General features: G+C 34.3%; 1 protein-coding gene across 2 annotated transcripts; it reads left to right on the top strand.

Annotated features, from left to right (window-relative positions):
* On the top strand, positions 1–24,642 carry LOC149789278 (G/T mismatch-specific thymine DNA glycosylase-like). 2 transcript variants are annotated; one of them, XM_089975464.1, is made up of 8 exons: positions 1–78; positions 3,694–3,850; positions 5,050–5,239; positions 6,142–6,211; positions 10,423–10,555; positions 14,242–14,324; positions 15,239–15,315; positions 17,367–24,642. In XM_089975464.1, the coding sequence occupies exons 2-8, from the start codon at positions 3,729–3,731 to the stop codon at positions 18,105–18,107; spliced, it is 1,416 nt and encodes a 471-aa protein (XP_089831590.1). In that variant the 5' UTR covers positions 1–78; positions 3,694–3,728; the 3' UTR covers positions 18,108–24,642. The 2 variants fall into 2 exon arrangements, with proteins under 2 accessions (XP_089831590.1, XP_089831591.1); XM_089975465.1 differs by having other exon boundaries at positions 34–78; positions 3,718–3,850.
* The last annotated feature ends 1,566 nt before the right edge of the window (positions 24,643–26,208 follow it).

Below are 26,208 nucleotides of genomic sequence, written 5' to 3'. Positions count from 1 at the left end.
GTGATGGAACCAATCAAATCGCGTGTTTTAATAATCCAGAACAAAGCACTTTTTAGGCAGAAGCTATATCACCGACGGGTAAATTTATTTATGGAAATCACCCATAGATCCCAACATTTCCTGAGTTTATGCAAAGATTGTGATGGTTACTTATTATTTTTGTTATTAGTCAGGAAATGTAGCAAATGCTAGTTTCACTGCAACGGAAGGAGTGTATGCCTCTCTTGCAGACGGACGATGGTGGGTGGGTGGCTAAGTTTACACATGGCGTTTCTTCTGACACGGGGCTGTTAAGATAATATTCTCAATATGTCTCTGTACGACGAATCATTTTCACTATTTGCACAATTATTACTATGATTTTTAAAGAAGGAATTTCTAGTAAAACAAAAGCTTCACCGTATCGATTGTTGTCGGTTTTGACGCATCGTTCTACTGATTCGTTGATATCAACGCACGTTGGTATTTACTTTCAGCTTTTCAGAAATGTATTCCTGTCCTATGATACCTCTCATTTAGTTTTAAACAGTATTTACACATGCACATCAAATGACAGTTATATATTGCCTCGTACTTGTGGCATGCTTTAAATCGGACAACTCCCGTTAGTATAACTTTCCGTGTTTTGACGCACTTCACAAGCGTCTGCTTCAGCATGACCGTTATACAAATGCTCTGGTAAAAAAAGTATATTGCACAGGAATGTCAGTAGCACATAAAAACTCATGTTTATAGGAAATATTAAATAAAGAAGCATATCTATTGTAAAGCTTTCCTTATATTTATCATAATTTTTGTGTTCTGCAAGATTTTGTTTCAAAGCTAAACAAATCAAATTGGAAAAATAATTATGGTATTAAAATGAAATTGTTCTTGGTAATACAGATACTACATTTAGCATATGACTTATTGCTTTGATAATTTAACTGGCATGATGAATATGCAAAACCTAAGTCTATTTAATATTATTTTTATCTTTCTTGTGGCAGTATATGCCTTTACATTGCAGTCATCCATTAACACATGTTGGGACGTTGTGTTTGGGGCAAGCTAAGATCTCCAAAGGACAAGTTAAAATTTAACAAATGAAATTTGTAAAGCGCTGGATTGCGGTTTGAAAAGTACTGACGTCTGTTTTATTTTTCTCACAGAGAAACAAATATTGTAGTTTGTAGTGAAGGAAATGACTCATTACAGGCAAGTTATTACAACTTGCTTAGACAATTTTGTCAGCACTTAGCATGATGCTGGGAAGCAGAAATAACAATACACATCAAATTTTACATACTGTTCATTTTGTTTTATTCCTATGCATGATACCAAATTTATTGAGTCATTTTGACTTACACCAATTGGTATTAATTAAATTTAGCGGAAAAGGTACACTTTGTACATAAAATTCCAACTTTAATAATTATAGGAAAATTATTTTAACTTAGTTGATTTGGCTAACTGCATAGGTGGCTTACACATTATTGTGATTCTTTATTGTCCATTAGTAACAACTGGACTTAAATCTGAAATAAGTATTGGCTGGCGTTTTTGGGAGTACACGACATTCATGGCCGGCTTGCTGAGTACCTTGCCTCTCTTGGACATCGTACATTGACAGAGATGTGGAACTATATCCACCTGTCAAAAAAACGTGTCCAAATGTGACGTCATCGCTGCCTACCAAAGCGTAGCAGGTGTTAAATGCTGCTTGGGTTGACACCTCATGCGTTCAATCACAACTGAATAGTAATTTACCTATGAGTGCATGTTGGGTTCATTCCCACTCATGATGGCCCTACATTCAAGTCATTAGGGATTAATTAGTCCTATAATCTGATGGCCAAATTAATCAGTATTCCTTGAACACATAAATGCCTGGGGGATGAGGCACCAGTTCCTTCCCCCGGCTGTAATTAAACATCCAGCTGTGCTGGAATAAACCGTCGAACATGCCCTAATGGACGTTAATTTAACTTAATCATACTGGTTCCCTGTGTTATGTACATCAAGTACTGGTAAATCAAGGGCATGTACATTTTACGACAGTACAGTTCTTAAACATGGAAATGTGAAAAATGCTATCATTTTGGACTGCTCCGGTGGCCTAGTGGCTAGAGCATCCGCTTCGGATGTGGGATGTTGTGGGTTTGATCCTTGGCCAAGTTGTACCAAAGACTTATAAAAATGATACTAACAGATGCCTCACTTGGCACTCAGCCATAAGAGGTTAGTGTTAGAACTGGTCCGCCTGGTGTCAGGATAATGTGACTGGGTGGGACATCTTGCTACATGTCTGCGGCATGATGCCCCAGTGCTAGACATCACTCTAAACTGCCACACTGCATACATTGTTGCGCTATGACTGAAAAATTGTTAAAGTGACATTAAAAATCGAAATTACACACTCGCTTTATTTTTGCATTTTCATTTTCATTTTCTGATGAAACTTTTTTATAATGCCAAACTTTTGTGCACATGCATCAATTGTTATTTTTCACAAGACCTTGGAATTTCTTCTCATCACATCAATGTCAGAGGCTCCTTGGAAATAAGACATGTCATATAGTGATAAAAATGATGAATGTAGCTTCACAGTAATGTGTATTAATATACTGCTTTTTACTTTTTGTTGAGAATTACATTGTTGTGATACAAACTTTAGAGCTGTAATAACCTTATGGTTGTGATGTTTACCCACATAACTGTTGACAGATCAAGTATTAGTGGTAAATGGTTGAGTGACACATCATCCCACCTTCAACACCAAGCATATTTAGTTAATTGAGCAAAAGTATTAAAAAGAGGAATATGAAAGATAAATAAATTGACTCATTCCCATTTTAATAAAAATAAAAATGATACACTTTAAACGTGAATTGAGACATTGTAACACATCTGCCCCATATGCAGCCCTGTGTTATGCATGTATCAAAATCAGATATTCAAAGATATGATGCAAAAAAATAATAATGACATCTTTGCGCAGACTTCATGCAAACACACATACACATTTACTGCCTTGCAAACCCTGTTTTCCTTTGACAGTTCATTCTGGCATCTTATGGTTTTGTGTCAAAGTAATTTTAATGCTAGCTTCATGCAAATGTATCACTTGGCTTTTGAGTGATCCTGACATTCAGCCTGGTTGGTGCAAATTACTGCATGAAATGGTGGAGAATATAGCACAGTAATTTAAAATGATGTGTATGCCTCAAGCTTATGCAAAAGCTAGTGGGAAATATCTTTGTTAGCAAAAGTAATACATAAATACCAGATTATAAATAATGGAAACTTGCTGTAATTCTTGCCAGTTCTCACTTTATAGATGAAGTGTTTTTGACAGATTAACCAGTTATGGTTGGGTTAAAATATGACAGCTAAATAGGTAAGGAATTTGCTAACTGTTTGAAACCTAATTATTCCATTTTTTATCACTTAATTATATTGTTTCAAACTAGTTTGAGAGAATGCATGTATTTTTTTCATTCATTAAGGTTTTTAATTCCCTGCACGTTAAATCTACTTACTTTGCATATCAGCACACGAGTAGGTGTGACCTTGCTACATGTATTAAAAAAGAGCTATTGTCTGTTGAAATGCAAATATAGATATAGTGATACATGCTAATATTTTCCATCAATATACAGTGATATTGAAGTTTTTATAAATGACTGGTCAACTTTAATTTTAATCTTTCAGTAATTGCATCTGGTGCATTCTCAGATTCCAGTACTATGCCAAGGAAAAAGATTGACCATACCAGCCAAGAACACGCCATTGTTAAGATGGAACCCACAGAATATGCTTTTGAACCAACAATCATTGTGAAGCAAGAGCCACAAGATTTCTTCACTGGGTAAATTACACTTATGTGTGTGTGTTTGTGTTTGCAGCTGAACATATTCATACGGTCCTGAATTTTCAAGATTATGCAAGGAACAATGTTGCTTTTTTTGTAGACATTTTTTTGAGTGCTCCATGTAGTAAAACTCAAGATTAGAACTATGGCTTGCCAGAGCAAATTCCTACACTTATCAGAACATATTTCCACCTACCCCCAATTCCAGCCCACATATCAAACCCAGCCAGGGTTCATAATGTAAACTCGGTCACACACACACACAAACACACAGATGTAAGTTGTTAACTTGCTGTTTTTAAATCTTTATTGTTTTTTGTAAGACAATGTCTGTCCTTATAAATATACTTTTTTATCCTTGAAGATTCTTTTATTTCTCTTATCAAGTTTACTTGTTTCATTTCAATTTGAGAAGAAAATATAAATGTGAATTTTCATTGTGAAATTATAATTATCATTATGACATTATGACTGTTGACAAAAGCCCTTTTCCACCAAGAAGTGCACTTACAGTAATAGGTGCCTTACTACACTCACTCGACAATAATTTCAGCAATCATATCAGTTGATTGTATTGTGAATAGAAGCAACATAGTGAGAATTAATGATAATTTGACCAAGCAGATAACTTATAATTAGTTTAATTTGGATCAAGTATCAATGTGAGATTGATTTTTCCAACAGTTATTCAAGTAAGTTAATGTTTTCCAAAATTTAATAAATATCCCCAAACATTTCAGAAATGTTCTGGTTGAAATATATAATTGTATTTACGGTCATGTACTGTAGAAGTCAATCAGGTGTAACTGTATTGCAAAATATGCATTTAGTGACACTCTGTAGGATTACCCCAATTTTTAAAATCCTTCGTGCTTGTTTTGTGCACTATATTGGAACTACCGAATGCTAGTGAGAGACTACTGACAATAACAACCTATTAGTCATGATAAGGGACCTTACTCATGGATAGCTGTGGTGTGCCAATGAGATAGCACAGTGTTTGACATGTGAAAGCTCATTGAGGACTATCTTAAGTCTTTTTAATTTCCAAGAAAGAAAGAAAATGTCAGAAGAAAAAATGTGACAGTCGTAAATATATTTTTAATAAATTCCCTTCCTATATTGTGTAACAAATTTTTGTAGTCACTGTAAACAAATTTTTCTTCATATCAAACAACTAGTTTTCTTATTTTCAGCTGTGGGCTCCCCACTTGCTCAGAAGTGGTAAAACCTACAGTTAAGAAAAAGAAACTGAAGCAGGAAAAAATTACAGACCATGTCACAGTCAAAAAAAAGAAAAGGGACCGTTTTAATGGGACACCAGAAGAAGATGTGTTGAAGATGTTGCTGCCAGACCACCTGGCCCCAGATCTGGATATTGTCATCGTAAGATAGAAAAATGTTTGAAAAATGTTATAATAGGTGGAGCCTGTACATTGTGTGTTTTCTCATTCAGATGCAAGCCCAGCTAAATCAGCCTTGATTTTAATCTGCCATTCCATAATGTATCATGCAAGATACAACACTGGTCATTCCATGATCTCAAATATTGGCTTAAAAGCAATCTTACGCAGAAGCAATGCTGGGCTTATGAATCTTCATCTAAACATTTAAGCTACACCTCAAGCTGCTAATTGTTTTTTTTTTTTAAATTCCTTGCACAAATTTTCTAGTAAATTGTATAAAGTTTTGGTCTTAAATGAAAATGGTGTTCATCCGATGTCCAGTATGACTGTCATCATGACAATCTTACCTTTGCTACCCCTCCTGAATGGAAAGTCATATCTTGATACCATTGCAAACTCAGCTGTACAAATGGTTGGTTACATCAAGAAGGGTTTTTTACCGGTAGTCTTATGAAACCTAGTTGGTCCTAAATGAAAATTGTACCAGTCCAGTATGGCTGCCTTGACTCTTCCAAATGAATTTCAGTTTTCATATTACTTACCATGAAAAATGTATAATTTTTCTTCTTTTGATATGTTGATTTCAAGTGAAAGATTGGTTAATATTTGTATGGAATCTTTTACATCAGTCTTTCATACTATGAATTAGACAGCATATGGTTCTGAATTTTACAAAGCTCTGTTAAAGCATATTTTTACCCAGAAAAATGTCAAAATTGTCCTAAGCTGCAGACATTGGATTTTTCTTATCTTGCTACATCCTTCTGCATTCAGATGCTGTATAAAAAAGGACCATGACCTAGTGCTATTTGTGATTACTACTAGTAAGTAGTTTATTTTACTGAGTTAAATACTTTAATAAATTATTTGTACACGTTGCAGGTTGGAATAAATCCTGGATTGGCTGCAGCCTACATAGGTCATCATTATGCTGGACCTGGCAATCATTTTTGTAAGTATGGACATTTTTAAGAACATGTCAGTTATACTTAGTGTTAGTAATACTTTCATCATACTTATACCATTTTAAATTATATTTGCTAATTATCTGTAAAACAATTCGTTACATTTTTACAGCGTAGAAATATATGTATTTTAATTTGGAACTAGAAAAAACCTGTCTTGCTTCCGTTGATGTCTTCAAAATTTGTCTGCATTTAATATTTTTGTCACAGATCAGCTAAATCCATGTGGATTAGGAGTTAGTACAAAAGTATAGACGGAAAAGAAATTGATAAATTATTTACGCACAATACTCACTTTAACGGGTCTGAATGTTTACAGTAACTTTCGCAAATAGTCGTAATTTCTACAAATGATGACTGTTGTATTACATCACTGTTGAATTTTTATTTCAGCATTTGTAAGGTGCTATATATATATACTTTTCTAGATGCAACATGTTTTAAGTTTCAGTCATAAAACATCCATCAGTCACATCGATAAAGCCCGTTTATTACAATATCTGGCTCCATTCATGTTCAGTTCAGACTGGTCTGCTACATATGTGGTATCAAAATAGATTCACATTCAAGAAACCTGTCTGTTTTCTTAGAACTGTTTCATGTGGAAACTATGAAAAGAAAATAAGGAAAGTAGACAGTGGTTTAACGATGAACACAGTGGCTCATATCATTGTTTCCATTTTAAAAAAAAGTAAAATATGTACTATATAATAATACAAAAATAAGATGTAAATTGGTTTATTACATCATTTAACTTTGGCCAATAAGAGGGCAGTGTTCCATTCAGCGAGTTGCACTTGCATATTAAGTGGGTGCAATCATGTCAGTGGTGAGCAGTAGCATGGGAAAGTCATCTGGCATTCGTTAAAGGTATGATAGCAAGCCTAACTTTGGACAGGCATACAAAGTTAAATGCCTGAGCTAAGCACCAATAAGTTATTATGCTATGCAAAATCTAACTTGAAATATCAACATTGATTCTTAAATAGGTTGCTCAAAAAAGTAGACAAGTGTCCTCCCTTATATAATTATATAGTACATGTATGACAAGTACATTCCAAGCAACGATATGAGTCCCTGTGATGATGAATAAATGTGCACATGACATGAGCCTCGAACTGTAATTGTTATTCTGTGTCTCCTTCTGAACTTGTAAAAAGGTTTTGAAGGGGTATACCTGTGTTATTGTTAAAGGATGGGTACATGGTTACCCATTGGCATCATTATTAAACAGCTTTTCAGTGAGGTCTGCACAGTGTAAAGTACAGTTCATTACCATACCAATTTCCTAAATCTGCATCATAATTAAAATGTAATACATTATAATTACAGGATTGTAATATCCTGTTAGATAATAAGAAGACTATGCTTTGATGATCCATTGTAAATTACAGATTGCAGATGTTGACATTCATATTTAAGTTTTGTGCATTTTCACAAGATATTTTATTGTGAACACCTTTGTAAATCTCTATCCAAGTTAGTTAATTAGTCATGTAAAGCAGGACTGGATGGCCTGGTGTCAGGATAATGTGACTAGTTGGGACATCATGCTACATGTCTGCGACATGATGCACCAGTTCTAGACATCACTATAAACTGTCACACTGCAGACATCGTAGCGATATGACTGCAAAATTGTTAAAGCTACGTTAAAACTCCAACACACTCACACACACCTGTTGTAAAGCAATAATCTGTGCAGATAAAGCCAAATTATTTGTGTCAGTCATATAGTTTGTTTAAAACAGGTAGTGGAATTAGTCACTTTACATCATGCAGTGAGTACATACCAACTTTCAAGCCTTGATTGTTCCAGATGTAAGCAGAGAAGAAAGCAATTTCATCGTCACCCTGCATTCCACAAGACCATCTCCATCTCAATGACATACATACATACAGGTCCCGCAACCCATCTTTATCACTGATGCCAGTAGGGAGAAGGCTCCAATCTTTTATGGACAATAGGGGATGATTTACCATGATGGCACAGAGACCCAACAAGTTTTCTGGGGACCTCATTTGGCCAGAATTCTTCAGCTACAATGCGACACTCATCAGTTGGTTTCCAACCTAGTCGGCTGTTTGCAATTGAATGCAACAATGGGTCCTAACATGGGCACTTGTGGAGAATGTGTAGTCTCCTTGTCAACAAAAACAACAACGACCTCCTACCTTTTCAAGATTTGGTTCGCTGGATCTAGAATCAGTGTTAAAGTATAACGAATGTGCCCATCCAGGAACGAGAATTGAATTCATGCAATGGTAGGTTTCATGCCTATTTGGAGCAATCAACCCACTGGAGAATTCATTCACTGGCCGAGTTTTACTCAAGGCAGGAGTGTACCACTTAGTCCATGTTTGCTTTATTGGGCATCCATTACAATAATTACGTGGTCCAAGTGGATACTGAACCTATGACCATTTAGCCAACTCTCACAATTTGCTACAATACGAGGTTTCTTTTGGAAGCCAGGGAAACCACTTTGGACTCGCGTCGTTAATACCTCTGCAAGAAAAGCCTCTGGCAATTGCAGTTGCTACGGATGCAACCCCAGAGTACTGGAGGTGCAAATCTCCTACCATTTCAGACTACCTTAGTGGCATCATCCCTTCAAGATGATTATTACATGTCAACATCGTTGGGATGCAATCCATTTTGAAAGCTTTTCATTGGTGGATGGAGAATCAATGCAGGAATGGAGTTCTCTTTCTGTCCGATATGGTGACTCGTCTCAAACAGCAGAACAAGACACCATTTCAGCTGCTCTCAGAGCTTATGTAGTTCACGTGTCTTACAAGTCCTGCTTATTCTCAACTTTGGAAGCCAGCAGACAAAATCAACAATAAAAATTTCTTATTGTTGGACCCATCTGCTTATAGTTCTACCATGAGGGATTACTATTGCTCATGAAGACCCCTGCTTTTGTTATGAAGAACATGTGGAATTAGATACTGGTAATAATTCCCTTTTATTCTGGACATTTTGCCTCAAGGTCATCAACAGGACCCAGTGTGAGCTCTGAAGTGGTATATTGGGAATATTGAGCTGTTGCATTAAGGCAGATCACGCCCCATTTTAACTTCAGAGAGGGTAAGGCTGATATATCAATATAGGCATTATCATCCTGAATAAAGTGGACCTTCTGTCCAGCATATTGGACTAAAGCTACAGCATTGAATTTGCTCCCCATATTGGCTCATGAAGTTAGGAGAGTCAGCTCAGTCATTGCATATGAGTGAAACTGTTCGCTATCATCATCCATATCATAGGATGGAGATCAGAGTACACTTCAGTTCTTATCAGAGATCACTAAGCTCTAATAGGCTCAAGTCTATCTGGGGGAACCTTTGCCCCTGGCACAAAGGTTTCCTTTCCAGGTCATTTGACAGCTTCATAGAGGCATGGCATGACAGCTTCCACTGGATTTGCAGTAGGGATAATTTTTCCCTTTTGAAGTCACTTTCTGACAGATGGAGTCCTTTCCACTTAGTTTTATCTAGAAACTGTCTCACATACTTTATGGGACCAGAGATGGTCTCTTGGAGGTAAGGAGATGTATCTCTCTTTGCGTCTTACTTTTTCTCCTTAGGAATTATGTTTGGGAAACATTTAAAGAAGAAACCAATTTTTTTCTTCTGGTAACATATGTTTCTTCAAGAATACTTACCGTCATAATATACATACACCCTACCATCCTCCCTGCAGTTATATCCACACAGAGAGCATGCATTACACTCCAGTAGTAACTGGGATATTCACCAGATTTGGTGCCAATCCCTATACTAAGGGGAGATCATTCTACCTGCCCACCTAAATGGACAGATAACTTTTAGCTTTTAGCTACAAGTATTACCTGGGAAGGCTGGATTTACAAGGTAGTAGTAGTTCTCCTATGGTATCTTGTAATATGATTGGGTAAGTATTCTTGAAGAAACATTTTGATAGAAAAAATTGGTTTTTATTGCTTTGTCTTTTATACTTGTAACTGTATGTTTATCCTAAAATGTACACATACAAATTGAAAAAAGAAAACCCAATCAGTGTAGGAAAGGAACTGACATTCACTGTCAAGATTACCATGGTCTGAAGTTTTTTGCTGCATGATAATACTCAAAGTGACTTCTGTAGGCTGCTGAAAGTGTTGTGGAGCTGAGCTGTGTAATCATTGGTTACAGTGTTGTTTTTACTTTTCAGGGAAGTGCATGTACCTGTCAGGTTTGATCCCAGAGCCAATGACAGCATATGATGACTACAAGCTCCTTACTTATGGAATAGGGTTCACTAACATTGTTGGAAGAACAACCCGGGGCAGTGCAGATCTCTCAAGGTCATAGTTGATAACAAATGACTAAATAACAAGGCATAGAGCACTTGTACATGATATTTATTCTCAATACATTAATGCTGAATAGATTTTACATAATGTTTATTTCATTCAGTTGAGCAAAATAAGATTTAAATTAGAAATAATACAATTGAATACCATTCACTGATAATTTGTTTACACATGATACCTCTTGCTCCATTGAGGCCTCCTACATCCAGGTAACTTTACCTTTTGAATTGAGCATTTTTGCATGTATTCCTGTCCCAAGAAACATGTCAGTTGAATATACACTGTGGTCTTATGAACTTTTAAACATTATTCAGGGTTCCTGCTGGTCCTCGAACCATGCAGAAGATTTGGAATTTAAAAACTAAATTTCATTGGTTTGAAAAGTCACTGAATTTCTCAGAACCTTGCAAAGTTTTAGAAAAGACTTGGAATTTCTAACAGTGGAGTTCAGCAAATTGATAACTGCTAGTTTCCTTGAGCACAGTGCACCAGTTCAAAATAACTTGTTTGGATCACGACACAATTATGATCGATAAACAGTAAACACTACAAGACATTATGGTCCCTGAGTTTTGTGAAATGGCCCTGGAAAAATCTGTAATTTGTTTTTGTTTAGTCAGCAGGATATATCTGGATATGGTCTATCAACTGTGTACATATATCATATTGCCATACATTTTTTATATTACTAGTATGTATCACTAAACTGTTAGTAAAAACTATGTTTGCAGTGATTCTGTGTTTAGGGCCCATTTACCATTTATGTTGTAAAATTAAAGGTAAAGTCCATGGCTTAACTTTCTTGCCAAATTTTGGATTGGAAATGTTGTTTATTGTAATTTTGTAAACTTCAAAAAACTAATCTACACCAATAAAATAGATAGATGCTTACCAACATACCTGCAGTCGTTAGAAAACATTGTAGTAATCTCTCCATGCCATGTGACATCAGATGAGTACAGGTGATATCCATCATTGTACATGAATAAAGCAATTTATCACGTCATGTTCTGTATGAGATTGAAATAATGACCGTTTATAATCTCTGAAGGTGTGGGAGACATGAAACCAGATATTCAGAGCAATAACTAAGATTGAGAGATTTAAATGATAACTTTCTGTTCTAACAGGAGGGGAGACAGTCTTACTTTTGAGGTTGAGAATTAAACCTGTTTGTCATTCTCTTGGTCAAGTATACATAGCACAAGGCTAAAAGGTCTGGTTAGTAAGTTACCTGATATATGTAGATGGCTACACACCTTCACTTACCATGATATTCATTCACCTCTTGGAATTGTTGAAACCCTATCTCAACCAGGCTATCAGCTGATGAGAGTTGGATGAGCCCCAAATATAATAGGCGGGGGACAAAGTCTTACTGTTGTGGTTGAAAATCTAGCCCAGCATGTTTGTATCAAAATCAACTGCTGTATGGCTAAAAGGTTGGGACCAGCTAGGCTGGTTAGTAAGTACTGTATTCACAGACTGCTATACTCTGATCATTAAAGGGCTACAGGTACAAGACCGGGTATACAGAGCAAAAACTAAAATTAAGAAATGTAAATATGACTTTCTGTGATCATTGAAGGTGAGGGCTATATGTATGAGACTGATGATAGAAAAGAAAAAAAGATTGAGATAATTCAATAATAAGATTGTTGAGGGCTGGTCAAGTATCTTGGGAGTACACATTGATTTTAACTGGAAGTTCTTAGTCCTCAAGTTACAAATTATTGTCCACATAACTTGACAGCTTAACCAGATCAGTTATTACAAATAAATTGTTCTTCATTATTAACAGTTAAAATGTTAATTTTGCTATGTGGTATTATGAAGATGTAATTAACCCTATCACATAGCTGCCAACCCTCACGAATTTGGTGTGAATTTCACGACTATTTTAGCGATTCACGGATTCACGCCGTAAGCCAAAAATTCACGAATTTTCCAATCCTCAATTGTTTTAAATCTTTAATAAAATAACCGATTTCCCATTAAGCGCTAGTCGTGATATTCGCAGTTGCCGAAACGGTCCGGTACTGCTGGTCACGATATTAGTAGATCTATAGCCGATTAGTACAGTTGGCCCGGTAGCAAGCATTTTAGCCTCTTTTAATCTATATGTATAAGAGTAGTTTTACAAATGCTTTTGAGAGAAACTGGGGCTTAACCGGAAATTTGCTCCGCGCATGCGTCAAAACACTGATTTGAGTTACCGTTCAGCCTCGCATGTAATATTTTGAAAATGTCTTCACCACCAAGGAAAAAGAAATGTATTACTCAAAAAGTGAAGTTTAATTTGGAATATATCAAAAATTGGCTGTGCATTCTGCCATTAAACATTGATATTCATTCATGCTTTTTGCGCTCAGTGTTTCATCGCAGAGACGATGTGAGGAAGAATGTCGGTTGCTAACAAAAAAACACGTCGAAGTTGGGAAAATTAAGAATTCGCAGATTTCATCTCTGGAATATTTTAAACCATTTGCGGAAGACCTGCAGGCTACCAACGCTGAAGCATTATTTGTGAGTTTTCTTGTCGAACGCAATCTACCTTTATCAGCTGGAGACCATGCTAAACATTTGTTCTGACAAATGTTCCCGGACTCGAAAATCGCTTTTTTTTTTCTTGTGGAAGAACCGAAAATGCTGCAGTTCCTGTGCATTACTCACAGCAACAGTGACAGCGTAAGAGTATTTTCTTTAGTGAGGAAAAATAAGACAGATTTTAGGGCCTCCTAAGCTGCAGAAAATTTGTCAGCAAATTTAGTCCCCAACATCATGCTGCAGGTAATAAGTCGGAACTGTTTAGAAAACAAATTTACGATCAAGCAGTTGAGGAAGTTCAAGTCTGCCACAGTATAATGCCTTGATAAATAAATATTTGTGCATATGTGTAGTGTTTTATATTTATTTTGCGAACTTGATATAGTGTAGTATTGACGGTTGGAGTGGTCAGAGTGGATGGAGTTATTGTCATGGTATTTTTCACGAATTCCTGTCCAAATTCACGACTTTTTATCCCTATTTTCACTAATTATGAACCTGGAAGGTTGGCAGCTATGCTATCATTATCAACATTGCCAACAGTATGTTTACTGTAATTGTAACATTCTTAATTAGTTTATTTAATGCAATAAATTTATCATGTAAAATTGTATGCAATCTTTTTCTCATTATTCTTTATTCTTGCTATGGATATACAAAGTGTGCTAACTAATAAATGTCAAGAGGCTATGGTGAAATTGTTGTGCAAGCACAGGAAGTGCCATGATGACATCACTGCATACCCCCCCCCATACAAAATGTAATATACTTTATTAATCCTATTATGTTCTATACCAGACAACAGTTTGAAAATTCAAAACTATTATAGACTAAGTTATAATCTTTCATTTTTTAATTATACACCATTAAGTCTCAATTTCATATATCTTATTTGAATCAGACATTTTGCCAAGTCAGATTGCTGGATTCTGTACCTATGTTGAGTCCAGAAGCAAATTCTTTTATGAAAAATAGATCAGCTGCTTTATTTTTGCCTGTCATTTGTTTGATATTACACAGCACACATAACAATGCCCTTCATTATAACACATTGCCAGTTTTATAATGAAGGTGTAAGTGTAATGCAGATACTTAGATTTTCCAACCATTCTGTATGTTGTATTTTTTAGAAAGGAGATAAAGGAAGGGGCACAGATATTGATAGACAAGCTGAAAAAATACAAGCCCAAGATTGCTGTTTTCAATGGAAAAGGTGGGTATATGTATTTGGTGCAAATCAGTGAATTTGCTGATGGTTTTCTTTTTTTTTTTAATTTGTTGGATAATGGTTTTCTTTTTTTAAAATTTGTTGGAGAATGTTTCACCATGTGTCACTCTTGACGCCAGTTCAGCTTATGATTTATTGTGTGAAGATTATTTTGTGTCTTTTATTTTTGTGTTAAAAATCGATTTTGCCAATAAGCAACTGGTTATGCTGTATTTCAGAACATTTTGAAGAACTGAAGCCAAAATTGTTTGGAAAAAGGGGGGGGGGGGCAAGTAAAATTTTTCTATCGTGCCCGTAACTTACATTTATGTAACATTTTATAATCAGATATGTCGGGCCATACAGTTGTGTAGTGTTTCTTTTTATCAGCCATAACAAGCCCTAAAGTTATGTGATTTTTTACTCAGACATACCAGGTCAGACAATTATTTAATATTTTACGATTAGTCAAAAAAGGCTTTAAAGTTATCTAACCCTTGATGGTCAGTCATGTCAGGCCCAAAAGTTGCCTAACACTTTGTATTAAGTCATATCAGGCCTTATAGTTATGAAGCATCTATTGACAAAATTTAAACTTGGTCTCAAAAATTGGTGTGAAATTTGATTTAAAAAATGGTCGTTAAATTTTTTTCCAAATAAACATATTTGATTTGTTCCAATCATTTGCAAAACTTAGCATGTGTAAATAGATTGTAACTCTGGCTTCTATTATTGAGCCTTGTCTGAATTAAATGTTGTGCTCAGAAATTCATGTATGTTTCAGGACAGGCACATTACATTAACTTACAGACCATCTTGTGAGGTCATATACAGTGTGGTAAGTGAATACTAAATATGCTTTATTGACTTTTGGAAGTATTGATACAAATTTAATATGTAATGGTTTCATCTCTTTGAAGGCATTTATGAAGTTTTCTGTGGGCACAAGAACTTCAGTTTTGGAAAACAACCAGATACATTGGATGGATCAGATATAGTAAGTTTATTTTCAGAAGCAATAGAGATACTTTTATAAAACAAATAACATTACAAGTTTTAAAAAAATATCACTTAGCAAGAAGGCACAAAACATTATAAAGGAATATGGTATATATCACTTTTTTAAAATAAAAATTAATGTTATTTATGTTTGCCAAAAATAATTAATATCTAAAAACAAAAAATTGGATAAAATTGGATTTGTCAAATGACACTCGACATGAGTGGTTACCAAATGGAGTATTGTCCCTTTGGTCTATTGCTATCCTGGTCACATTTTTTTTAATTCTTCAGCTTGTGTACCTGTTTATGCAGTGATAAACCATGTAATATATGGAGAAACTATTCATCTTTTTATGCTCAGTTTCTGTAAGAAAAAATACTCCTTGAAAACTTCTGGTAGTCCTTAAAAAGTCTTGGAGAAACTGCTTGGGACTGTATGAATCGTGGATTACTTTAAGTTTTAATGAGAATATTTTTTAAAATTCTGAATTGAGCAGGAAATATGGCTAAGGCCAAAAATTTGCTTTCTGATGTAAAACTTTGCTTTGAATCAGATGAAAGAGATACTCATGTTGCCCTTTATCCTATAGATCAGAGGTTTTACAGTTTCAGTATGCCTATAATTGGGTGCCCTGGGTAGCAGAATGATTTAAGGTGTTCTCCTTTACTAACATCTTACCTTTACCCATTTGTGTTCGAGTCCTGGGCTGAGCCAATGTGGGTATGTCAGAATGTTTGCCAGTAACTTCTTTGGGTCGGTGGCTCTTCATTGGGTTTTCCTATGTTCTTCCTCCACAAGATATACTGGTTGCCATGTATAGCCTATCATGTGCTAAAAATGGCATTAAAACCCACAAAACCATAAAACCAGTAATTGGACTCCAGGCAAACACTGCTTATTATGTAGTCTTGAACCACTATCATGAGTACAGTATATACTTGTACATCGAATCTAGCTACAAATTGATCAGACCCAGATCTGCCATTGCATATTGTACGAGCAGATCTGCGTCAATGTAGTTTTCAGTAGTAATCATTAAAATAAAAAACATAGACTCTGATCTGCTAACACATTATGTGACTTCAGATCAGTTGTTGTTGTTTGCAATTGAATTTGACTTCTAAGTAAGTATACAGTATTCTAATTCTGACAAATCCTGGAATGACAAAACACTTGAATGATGATTTCAGCACTTAATATTGAAAGACTATAATTAGAAACACTCAGTACATAACAGTTTATTTAATTTAAATTGGATTGTCTCTATGGGTGACTACTCAGCTTGAAAAGTGCCTTCATTGCAGAGCAAATCTGATATACTGATCACCAAAAGAAGTGAATCTTTGGTGGAACACAGCAGTTTTTATTGATGTAAAAATAGTGAACCCCTACCAGATTATGACCAATTCACAACTTGAAATAATCTTTGTAAGATAAATTATATGTTTTTGTCACTAAAGTGAAGAGTTGTTTAAAAAAAGCCACCATTACTCACAAGAACACATGCATATGCCTGTGCTAGTTATTGTCACATTGAGTGCTTACACTCTGTTGTGTATATCAAAACATTGTGATACTTGGCTGTAAAGATCAGGGAAGCCACTTACTTCTGCTGAGAAGCTGTCCTTGCAGCTCAAGGTATTTTAATTTGATTACTTCTGACAAGGATTAAACACCCAAGAATGACTTTGGTAATAGTGTATTTCCTGCTAATATAATATCAGAAACTTTAAAAGTTGTGGAGAGTCTGAAGAAGATAACAAATATATAGATCAAGTGGACCTTGATTGTACTAAAACTAACGTAATATTAAAAGCTGTAAGTAGCATCTTAGAGGGTCTTCAGTAAATTTATAAAATTAAGAAACTCTGCAGGACAAGTGAATTTTCAAAAGTAAATTGTCTATGACAGGAAGATTAAACATTTGCTTATACCTAGTTTTCCATGGGTACTATTTATGTTTCAGTGAATCATCCCTAAGAATATTTATGAAGACATTTAATATAAAGGAAAAACATATTGATATATATTCATATATTTTTTAGGTTGTTTATGTGATGCCCTCCTCAAGTGCAAGGTGTTCCCAGTTACCAAGGGCAGTTGATAAAGTACCTTTCTATCAAGCCTTGAAAAAATTAAAGGACTACTTAACAGGGGTTATTGATACATTGGATGACTCTGAAGTATGTTTCCCAGATCTGGAATTGAAAACTGCTGTCAAATCGGAAAAGAAATCTCCAGTGAAGACTGAGAATGCAGACATTGAGTCTTCAGATAATGATTTCATGCAAAGTTATCAAATAATGAATCATGATGGAAATAATTATAATCATTTATATTCTCAGGGAAATTTTGATTTTAATTTTGCCAATATTACTGCTGTGAAGCAGGAAAGTCCATTTGATCCCAGTGAATATGGTCAATCCTGTTCGTATCAGCCATTGTCAAGATCATTACTGCCATCATCACAGCCTATAAGTCAAAATTCATCTATACTGGGAGTTAATCAGACTGGTATACAAGCCAATTATTACAATAGTAATTGCAGTTTTTCATCTCATGAACAGCTAACGGCTTCAGCAACAACCAATTATCATTCACAAGTACCACCTCCATCAAATTTTGCAGCTGGACAAATTTGTGATGTCCTATTCCAGGGTCAGAATTATCCAAATTACCAGTCTTCTATGCCCCAATACAGTCAGTATCTAGCCAATCAGACTGTGACCAGTCATCAGAATGATGAAGCAAGTCCATACTTCAACCAGAGTAAAGCAGGATGTTAGAAGCTATGAAAGGGTTGACACAATCACGTCTTCTCTGCGACCAGGATGCAGGAAATTACTGTAGTTTCCTGTAGATAACATGCACTTAACTGAGAGCGGTGTAGACACAAATCTGCATTAGAATAATCAATGTTGTGGCTTATCTGGGTCTATGATGTTTTCATGTGGGTGTGAATGGTACTCTAGCATTGAAGTACTCCTAACATCTCAGGGATTAGTAATCAGATACTGTAAAATCTCTTTTTTTATAAAAATAAGTGCATATGTGTCAGTATGGTTAATGGAATATAACCGTAGGCTTTCTGTATTTTTTCTTGGTAAAATTTGTACGCGTGATTACATATCTGTTTACAATAACTTGTTTTGTTTATCATTTTTCCTTGCCATGAATCCTTTCTGTCATCAATTACCTTATGTAATGTATGATGTAAAGCCTTGTTGACAAGTGTAGGTATAGAAATAAATGTAAAATAAAATGTTGATTATATAGATGGTTTTTCAGTCACAAATATTAAAGTGTCCTTTGAATATATGCATTACTTATGAATACAGTTAAATGTTATCCATAGAAATAATTATCTGGACAAAATCCATATTGCACAGTTAGAGTGTATAACTGACATTTTACGAATGCATTTACTTTTCATAAGCAGACTCACCAACTCTTACAGTTTTGCTTTAAGTCATATGGAAATAAGATTGTTTACAGTAAAACCTGGATGCTGGTTTGTCTGTGTTTCATTCGGATCATGGATTCATATTAGATTCAGGCGAATTGGTCAGGGAACCAGACTATCTTTACCAGAGTATCTTTTATGCTTTAAACTGCATGTTTTGTGATGCAAACATCTGCATGATCAAGCTGTTTTTTTAGTTATATTATTATTATTAAATGTCATCCAACAAGCAAGTGGTCAAGATGAAAGGGACAACAAACTTCTTAAAAAGTTTTACTAGTAAGTACAGAAGTGTAAAATGGAAAATGGAATATTCATATTCTTGGGGAGAAAAGCAGGAATGGCAACAATTACGTTTGGTCATCCTCGCCAGCCAGGTTCCGATATGACAACCCTGTCTACACCTTGATGAATTGGACATACATTTAAGTGCGTTGTCCTAGCAACATCTATTGGATTTCATGAGTTGCCTCCCTTAGTATGTAATGCCAAGTAACCAATAGCGCATAACTGCAGTGAATTGTACATTGGCCAAAAATGGTGGTGGCAATTGACTTAAAAATGATACTTTGTCAGTTTGACATCAAAAGAATGACTACGTGACAGAGGGAAGTAATTACAGGTGTAATTGAGTGAAAGGCATCCAGTGAAATTCACAGACCCAAAGCACACAAATATCTGCTCAATATGCCAAGGTGTAGATAGGGTTATCTTATCAGATCCTTGGCTAGCGAAGATGACATTATTAGACATTATGTGTCGATTTGAGTATGTCACTTGGCGAGATAGATGATTGCCATTGCCTCAGGATTTTTAAAAAAAAGGATTATGTCCTATTGAGAGATATCAAGAAGCCATTGAGCTCAATAGGGTTTGGAACTGCAGTTTGTGAAACTGTATTGGAGGTAAATAAGATTAAAGTAACTTTAAAAATTGGTGAACACAATGTGTACTGTTGGTGTATCAGTCTTGATTCATTGTTCTGGACTTTTAAATGCATGTTTTCCAGCTTGACAATAACAGTACATTATATTTTGTTATTAAAAAAAAAACATATTTTATTGAAAAAATTGACTGCTTTACTGAGGTCTTATTAGGGTCGGCAGTTCTGGATAAGCACATTTAAAAGTAAATACGTATGACTACAACGGACTTAAAAATTAAACATATGCTTATTATCCCATTTTTCCAGGATTTATTTCTCTAACTTTTACAAACTTAGGGTTTCAGAACTTGTATGTTGGATATTCTAAAACCACAGCAATAAAATCTGGAACGTTCTACCATGATATTAATAATGTAGAATATTGCATCATACTTATATTTACCACAACTACTCAAACTTCTTATTGGCATATACTGTCAGTTAACCTTGTTGATTGTCTAATGCAGCATTGTTCCACATGCTGCAGCTGTTTTAAATCAAGTGAAAGAAATGCTGTTTTTTTCTTCATTAGCCCACATCTCACAGTCAGGTTGTCCCAGCAGCTACAGCCATTGGACTTGGCTTACTTTTAGCCATGGATGTATACATGTCACATGTTTTATCTTTTTCTGATTGGTTCTTTTGGTGATAAATATTGCTACCATTCTACTAAACTACTTGGAGGATTGCCATGGTCTAGTAGTCCTAGATGACAACAAGTATGGCTAACAAAGTGGACATCTTGTAAATTTTATCACTTCTCCTGAATTGATGGCCATATCACAGTTTTAAACTAACAGACTTCTTTTGATATCTACTTTGTCTTAAATGAAAATGTAACAATCTGACATCCAGTTTGTCCAACACAGCAGCTAATTTGAAAATCTTGTTATTGCTGAAGAATATCAGAAATGGTTTCAACATACATCATTTTAAAGGAAAAAAATGTTCTTGTTTTGAATTCCTGGAAATTCGTTTTCACTCAGTAGAGTGTCAGTCCCTTCTATGAACTCTTGTTTAGGCAAATGTTTAGCACGAAGGAGTCTATTTGGACCACTGATTGGGTGAATTTTATTTTCAAAAGATGCAAATACATTTTGAAGCTGCAGATTTTAGAGTGATAGCATGAATTTAAAAAAAGGCCTCCACAAATTATTTAAAACAATTTGCCAATTAAAATCTAAGACTTTACCATATAATATAATGTTAATATGTTGACATGAATAAGCTGGCAGTAATTTTTATATTAGTTTCTTCCTTTGTTCATAACACAAATCTTTCAATTCAAACATAGCATATTCTACCTTTGTCTTTATCTAGCTTGAAGCCAGTCATACAATCGTGTTTTGGGATTTTACATTATCATTTTTCTTACAGAAAATGCAGAGAAAAATAAATACTACCAAAATGACATATACAAAAGGCAAGATAATCAGCAAAATTGCTGAATTCTTCAAAGATCTACAAATTCAGTGAAAAAACCGCAGTTTGTGGAAAATTCAGTTTCTGTGTGTGTGTGTGTGTGTACATATGTTATATACAATAAATTATGTTGACTATATTAGATATTTCCTAGGTTTCCAAGTTGAGTTATCAGAGCTGCTAATTACTAGTTCAAAGCATTGTTGAGCATGTCAGTCAGGTAGTTACTGACCTCTCCCACATTATTTCTTTCGATTCCAAAGGCGATATCATTGTAGCAACAAACACAATTAAAGACAAAAAGAATCAACATTTTAATAAATATATCATTTTTTTTTATAATACTTTATTGGTTGATTTTTAAAAAGTTAAAACAGGGCTTTAAATTTGCTTTTATATGTACCATATTTACAGACTTTAAATGCCTCAAAAATGCATCATATGGAACAGAATTTGCATCATAAAGTATAAAGTAAGTGTTACATCAGTTAGAAATTGCATTATGTCCTAAAATAGTCAACAAAACTTAAAGCTGGTACATACATCATTTACAGTCGACATTAGAGATAATATTTATATATATATTGATTGACTATTAGTAAAATAAAATTAAATTATTTTGGTCTGTTAGATTGAAAATTGTATAAATATTTATGAATTGGTGAATGAGTTCAGTTTGCAAGGTATACTGCTTTAAATTAATACAGAAACATTTTCGGGTGTTTCTTATGATTTTTTAGAACCATAGTTTTTTCGAGCCTCTGTTCCTGTTCTATAATCATTTATTAAAGGAACTTTATATATGAAGCAACATCCCTCATTGTTGGTATTTTCCTTGCAGTAATCAAGGTTTTATTTTTGCACGCGTGATTACATCAAATTTGAAATCTGTTTTTGAGATAAGCTCATTGCAGTTGTTAAAAGATTTCTAGTTAGTAGTCGTGCATGAATTCCAATATTTAAATACATAGCATGTGCTTCTTTACCATCCATATTCTACTGACAACATATTCGTGTTGGATCTCAAATTACAATGAAATCTTGAAGCTTTGTTAATTCATAACAGCAAAATATGTTTATAGATATATATTTTTGTTGGGTAGCAGAATTGGTAATTATCTTTTTATCTCTGTGCTTTTATGTGCATTTTATAATTTTCTATGCTTCTTTACCTGGTTTTAACAGGTTTTTATAATTTGTCCAACTTTGGATTTTACAGATATTCATGAAACTTTTGTAAAGAATTATTTATATTGTTTGCGCTTTTTTGCAATCTCATTAAAATTCCTCTAATGTCTCCACTGCTAAAACAGGCTGCTATATACTTTAAATCAAAGTTAGATTAACATGATTAAATTTGCGTGGATTTTTAACTTTGATGTACAAGAGAAAAAGTCTGAAATATTTAAAATGTGCCCATTTGACTAAATTGGGAAGGATTTAGAAATAAACCACCAGGATGACCTTTTGGAATGTAATTTTGATATATGCAGCAGCATTTTTCATGTTTTTACACTATTCCATACAAGCAAAACAGACCTTAATCTGTCACTGATTAGTGCACTGGCAGATGAGAGTCTGTATTGTTTTTTCTATGGATTAGTCTTAACTATCTGCATAGACCCATATCTGCCAGTGCATTATGAGATGGCATATCTGGGTTTATGCAGTTTGTTGTTGGATTTGACTCACAAGTGGGTATATATGGTGACTCATGCATTTACAATAAATGGATGATATTCTAAATTTGTGCAAACTTTTATTTTAAGTTGTGCACAATGTTGCACACATTGTGCAGATATTTTTTGTTGTTTTTAGTATACACTGTATCATCGTAAGTTTTGTATTTATTCTAATTAGTTGACATATGTATATATTTATTACTGTGCAAGATTTGAGATATTTATTTCAGGGTTGTTTTTAATTTTGGAGAACTATTTCAGGGGTGTTTTTAATGAAGTTTAAGAAGTGCATGTGTGTGATCTTTTAATTATAGACCAAAAGTGGGAATGAGAATTCTCTTCATGAATTTAAAAGTCAACAATTCTTTGATAAAGGTATAGTTTTCAGCACCATATAAAATGTGAATAGCCACTTAATGTTGATGTCATAGGAGAAAAACTAACATCATTCCGGTTCTAAAGAATATCCTGACAAAGATATAAAAGTGTCTTGTGCTTGCAAATCTGATACTTGGTAACTGATTTCTGTATTTTATGACAGCATATAATTTTCTGACAAAATCATGAAAGAAAATAATACCATGTATACTTGATTATAAGTCAAGTCCTAGTGCAAACAACTTAACCCTGATCTACCATTGCATAATGTGCCATCAGATCAGGGTCAATATTTGTTTTACTGATTGTGCCTAAGAAACTACACAGATCCAGATCTGTCAGCACACTATGGGACATTAGATCTGGGTCTCTGCATTTTGCAGCTGGTCTCAACTTAAAAGCAAGTACAATATGGAATAAATCCCTTATATGTTATCTTAGCTTGTAATTGCTTAAGGATAGAACCATAAAGTCATCTGGTTAAAATTGATTGAGACAGTCACAAATATCAAGAACAACACAAAGTTGATCATAAGATATCATTTCAAGCTCAGATTTAATTGTTTGCCATATATTTTTGGCTCCTTGGATAATGAGTCCGATTTTCTACCAACTGAGCTACTCCAGCATCTGTATGAATTTCTCACTATGCTTAAAAATAAAAAAATATTTGAGAATTTAATTTTTTACGTGAGTAATGTTTATGCACCTTGATTAAATTCACCACAGAAAATATTGTTCTATTGGATGTTGAGGGTACAGTATGTCTCCATGAAATTTTATCCACATGAAACCACCCAATTAGTCCCAAATCATTTTTATCCCGGAAGAAGTTTCTAATTTTACATTATTTCACTTTTTAGAAAGATTCTCACACGAAATTCAGAAAACGTTCATGGGAGATTTATCAAACTTTTTCAAGAACAATTCCTATTTTCTGTGTAAATCAAAAAATTAATGTAAATATATTTTATACAAAAACAAAATAGCGAAGAGTATCAATTTACAGGTTTAAAATGAGTCATGCTGGAAATGATTGATGTATACAGTAGTCTGCTTGTTATTTTATTGCTGTAACAGTTAGGTATGGTGATAATGTACAACACAGAATGTGTAACAGTAATTCAGTATGACATGTTTTTTCAAAAGTATTCTTACAAAATTAAAGTTTAAAAACATTTATATAGTTGTGGACATGTTATTTGTGCAGTACATGAGATGCTTGTAATTTTTGTATTCTATTTCAGAAAAGCTTTTCTTTTGTTATCTATTTCAAGTACACGGGCATTCTTATAAAAAAAGAGGTTAAAGGTGATGAAAGGCTTAGAATTGTTCTAATTTTCTGGTTGTCTATGAATTGTTTTTTTTTTCTCTTAACTTTTAGTACAAAAATCTTTTCACTGATGCCAGTCTGTGTTGTATTTTAATCATATTAAAAAAATGTATTGTGATTGTTTTTATTCTTTTTAGCTAAGCTGTTAAAATATGTCTGAATAGTTGAAGCTACAGTCTTGATGGCATTGTTAAGCTGTTTATTGTGAAAAAGTAAAACTTTCTAAAGTCTTCTGTAGGACCTGCACTAAGATTTGTGCAGTATAGTTATTAAATATATGAAATCAAGGAGTGATATTAATTAGAATTGAGTCTTGAAATAAGCACAGAAGGAAGTGATAAGTTAACTACTTGCGCTGTGAATATACCTTAATTTATACAGGATATTTATGTTTTCATGCTGGTCCATAGATAGACCAGCTGGCCCATTGTTAGGCTGGCCAGAAAAAGATGTAAAGAAAGATCTTACATGAGTGCACATTTCAAACGAAATGAAGCGGTTAATTTTTTTCATTTGCATGACCTTTCGAGCAAAAGATTGAAGTTATTCAACAGGTTTCATTAATTTCATTTGAAATGAGCAAAAGCATAAGATTTTATTTATTGCATGACAAAAATGCTGATTTTATTGACCAAACTACAGAGAAAAAGTGGCCATGTGACAAAACGTCTGTTATAATGTCACCCAAATTGGCCTGTTTCTGGTGATATATATTTACTTGAGATAAGTTTTGTTTCCTTTTGAGTTTAGTTTTCCGTTTCATATTATTTGTAACTAGTCGATGATTTTTTGGTACTTTCAGCTGCAACAAGACTATGAAATACTAATGTGTTTATGTTTTGAAAATGGGGAAAGCAATTCCATTATATATACATACACACACGTATCATTTAATTTGTGTGGCTTAATTTTAATGGTTTTGTAAAAAGAAGAAACAAAACTTTCGTGGGTACTCAAATTCGTGACTGTCAAAGTATGCATATTAGTATGGCTTTAATTTTGTAATTTCACTTCTACAGATGCCCAAAATAAGAATACAAAAGAATAAAACTTTGCCGATGCAAACGGCGGTTACTAGTATCTTTAAAATAATACTGCCACACGTATGAACACAAATCGGAGACCTGACAAGTTCAGTATTTACACCTTGTCATCCGAATTAAAAACACCAGTGGAAGAAGATGCAACCAACACAAAAACTATACTACCACCGCTATGATATATAAAAATACAACACCTGTCAAGGTCAATCACTTAACACCATGTTTTCGTCAGAGTGCTCAACATCAAAGATAGCTGAAGCCACCCAAGTACAAAGATGCTAACTTAATAGAAAGACGATGGAATAACTCCCTTGTTTGTGCCTGCCTCATCTCATGTACAGACCAAATTAAACCACTGTATGTGATAATAAATAAGAGTACGAAGAATAATTAAAATCATAAATCCACAACTGGCATGCTAAACCGCCCATGTAGGACATTACGGATAACGATGTTACTAGTGACGATCAGTGCACTGTATTGAGAACCTTGGAACCATATTAATCGAGCCAATTAACGCTCATTAGATAATTGCAGCTTATGCAACATTGGACCTTATTATCGGTGGTTTAAAAAAAAAAGTTGGGCTCGTTTAATTTTGTAATTTGAAGATTATTTACCTAACAAGTATGCTTCAAGCA

The sequence above is a fragment of the Sinohyriopsis cumingii genome, chromosome 11 (assembly GCF_028554795.1).
Source record: "Sinohyriopsis cumingii isolate HCF-2022 chromosome 11, ASM2855479v2, whole genome shotgun sequence".
Lineage (NCBI taxonomy): Eukaryota > Metazoa > Mollusca > Bivalvia > Unionida > Unionidae > Sinohyriopsis > Sinohyriopsis cumingii.
This window is presented reverse-complemented; position numbering and strand designations above follow the sequence as displayed.

What these genes read in the sequence shown, in the direction of transcription:
- LOC149789278 (XM_089975464.1), top strand. Translation starts at nt 3,729, where the DNA reads ATGCCAAGGAAAAAGATTGACCATACCAGCCAAGAACACGCCATTGTT. An exon ending in TGGACCTGGCAATCATTTTT is followed by an intron (nt 6,212 to 10,422) that starts GTAAGTATGGAC and finishes TTTACTTTTCAG; the next exon opens with GGAAGTGCATGTACCTGTCA. An exon ending in GGCAGTGCAGATCTCTCAAG is followed by an intron (nt 10,556 to 14,241) that starts GTCATAGTTGAT and finishes TGTATTTTTTAG; the next exon opens with AAAGGAGATAAAGGAAGGGG.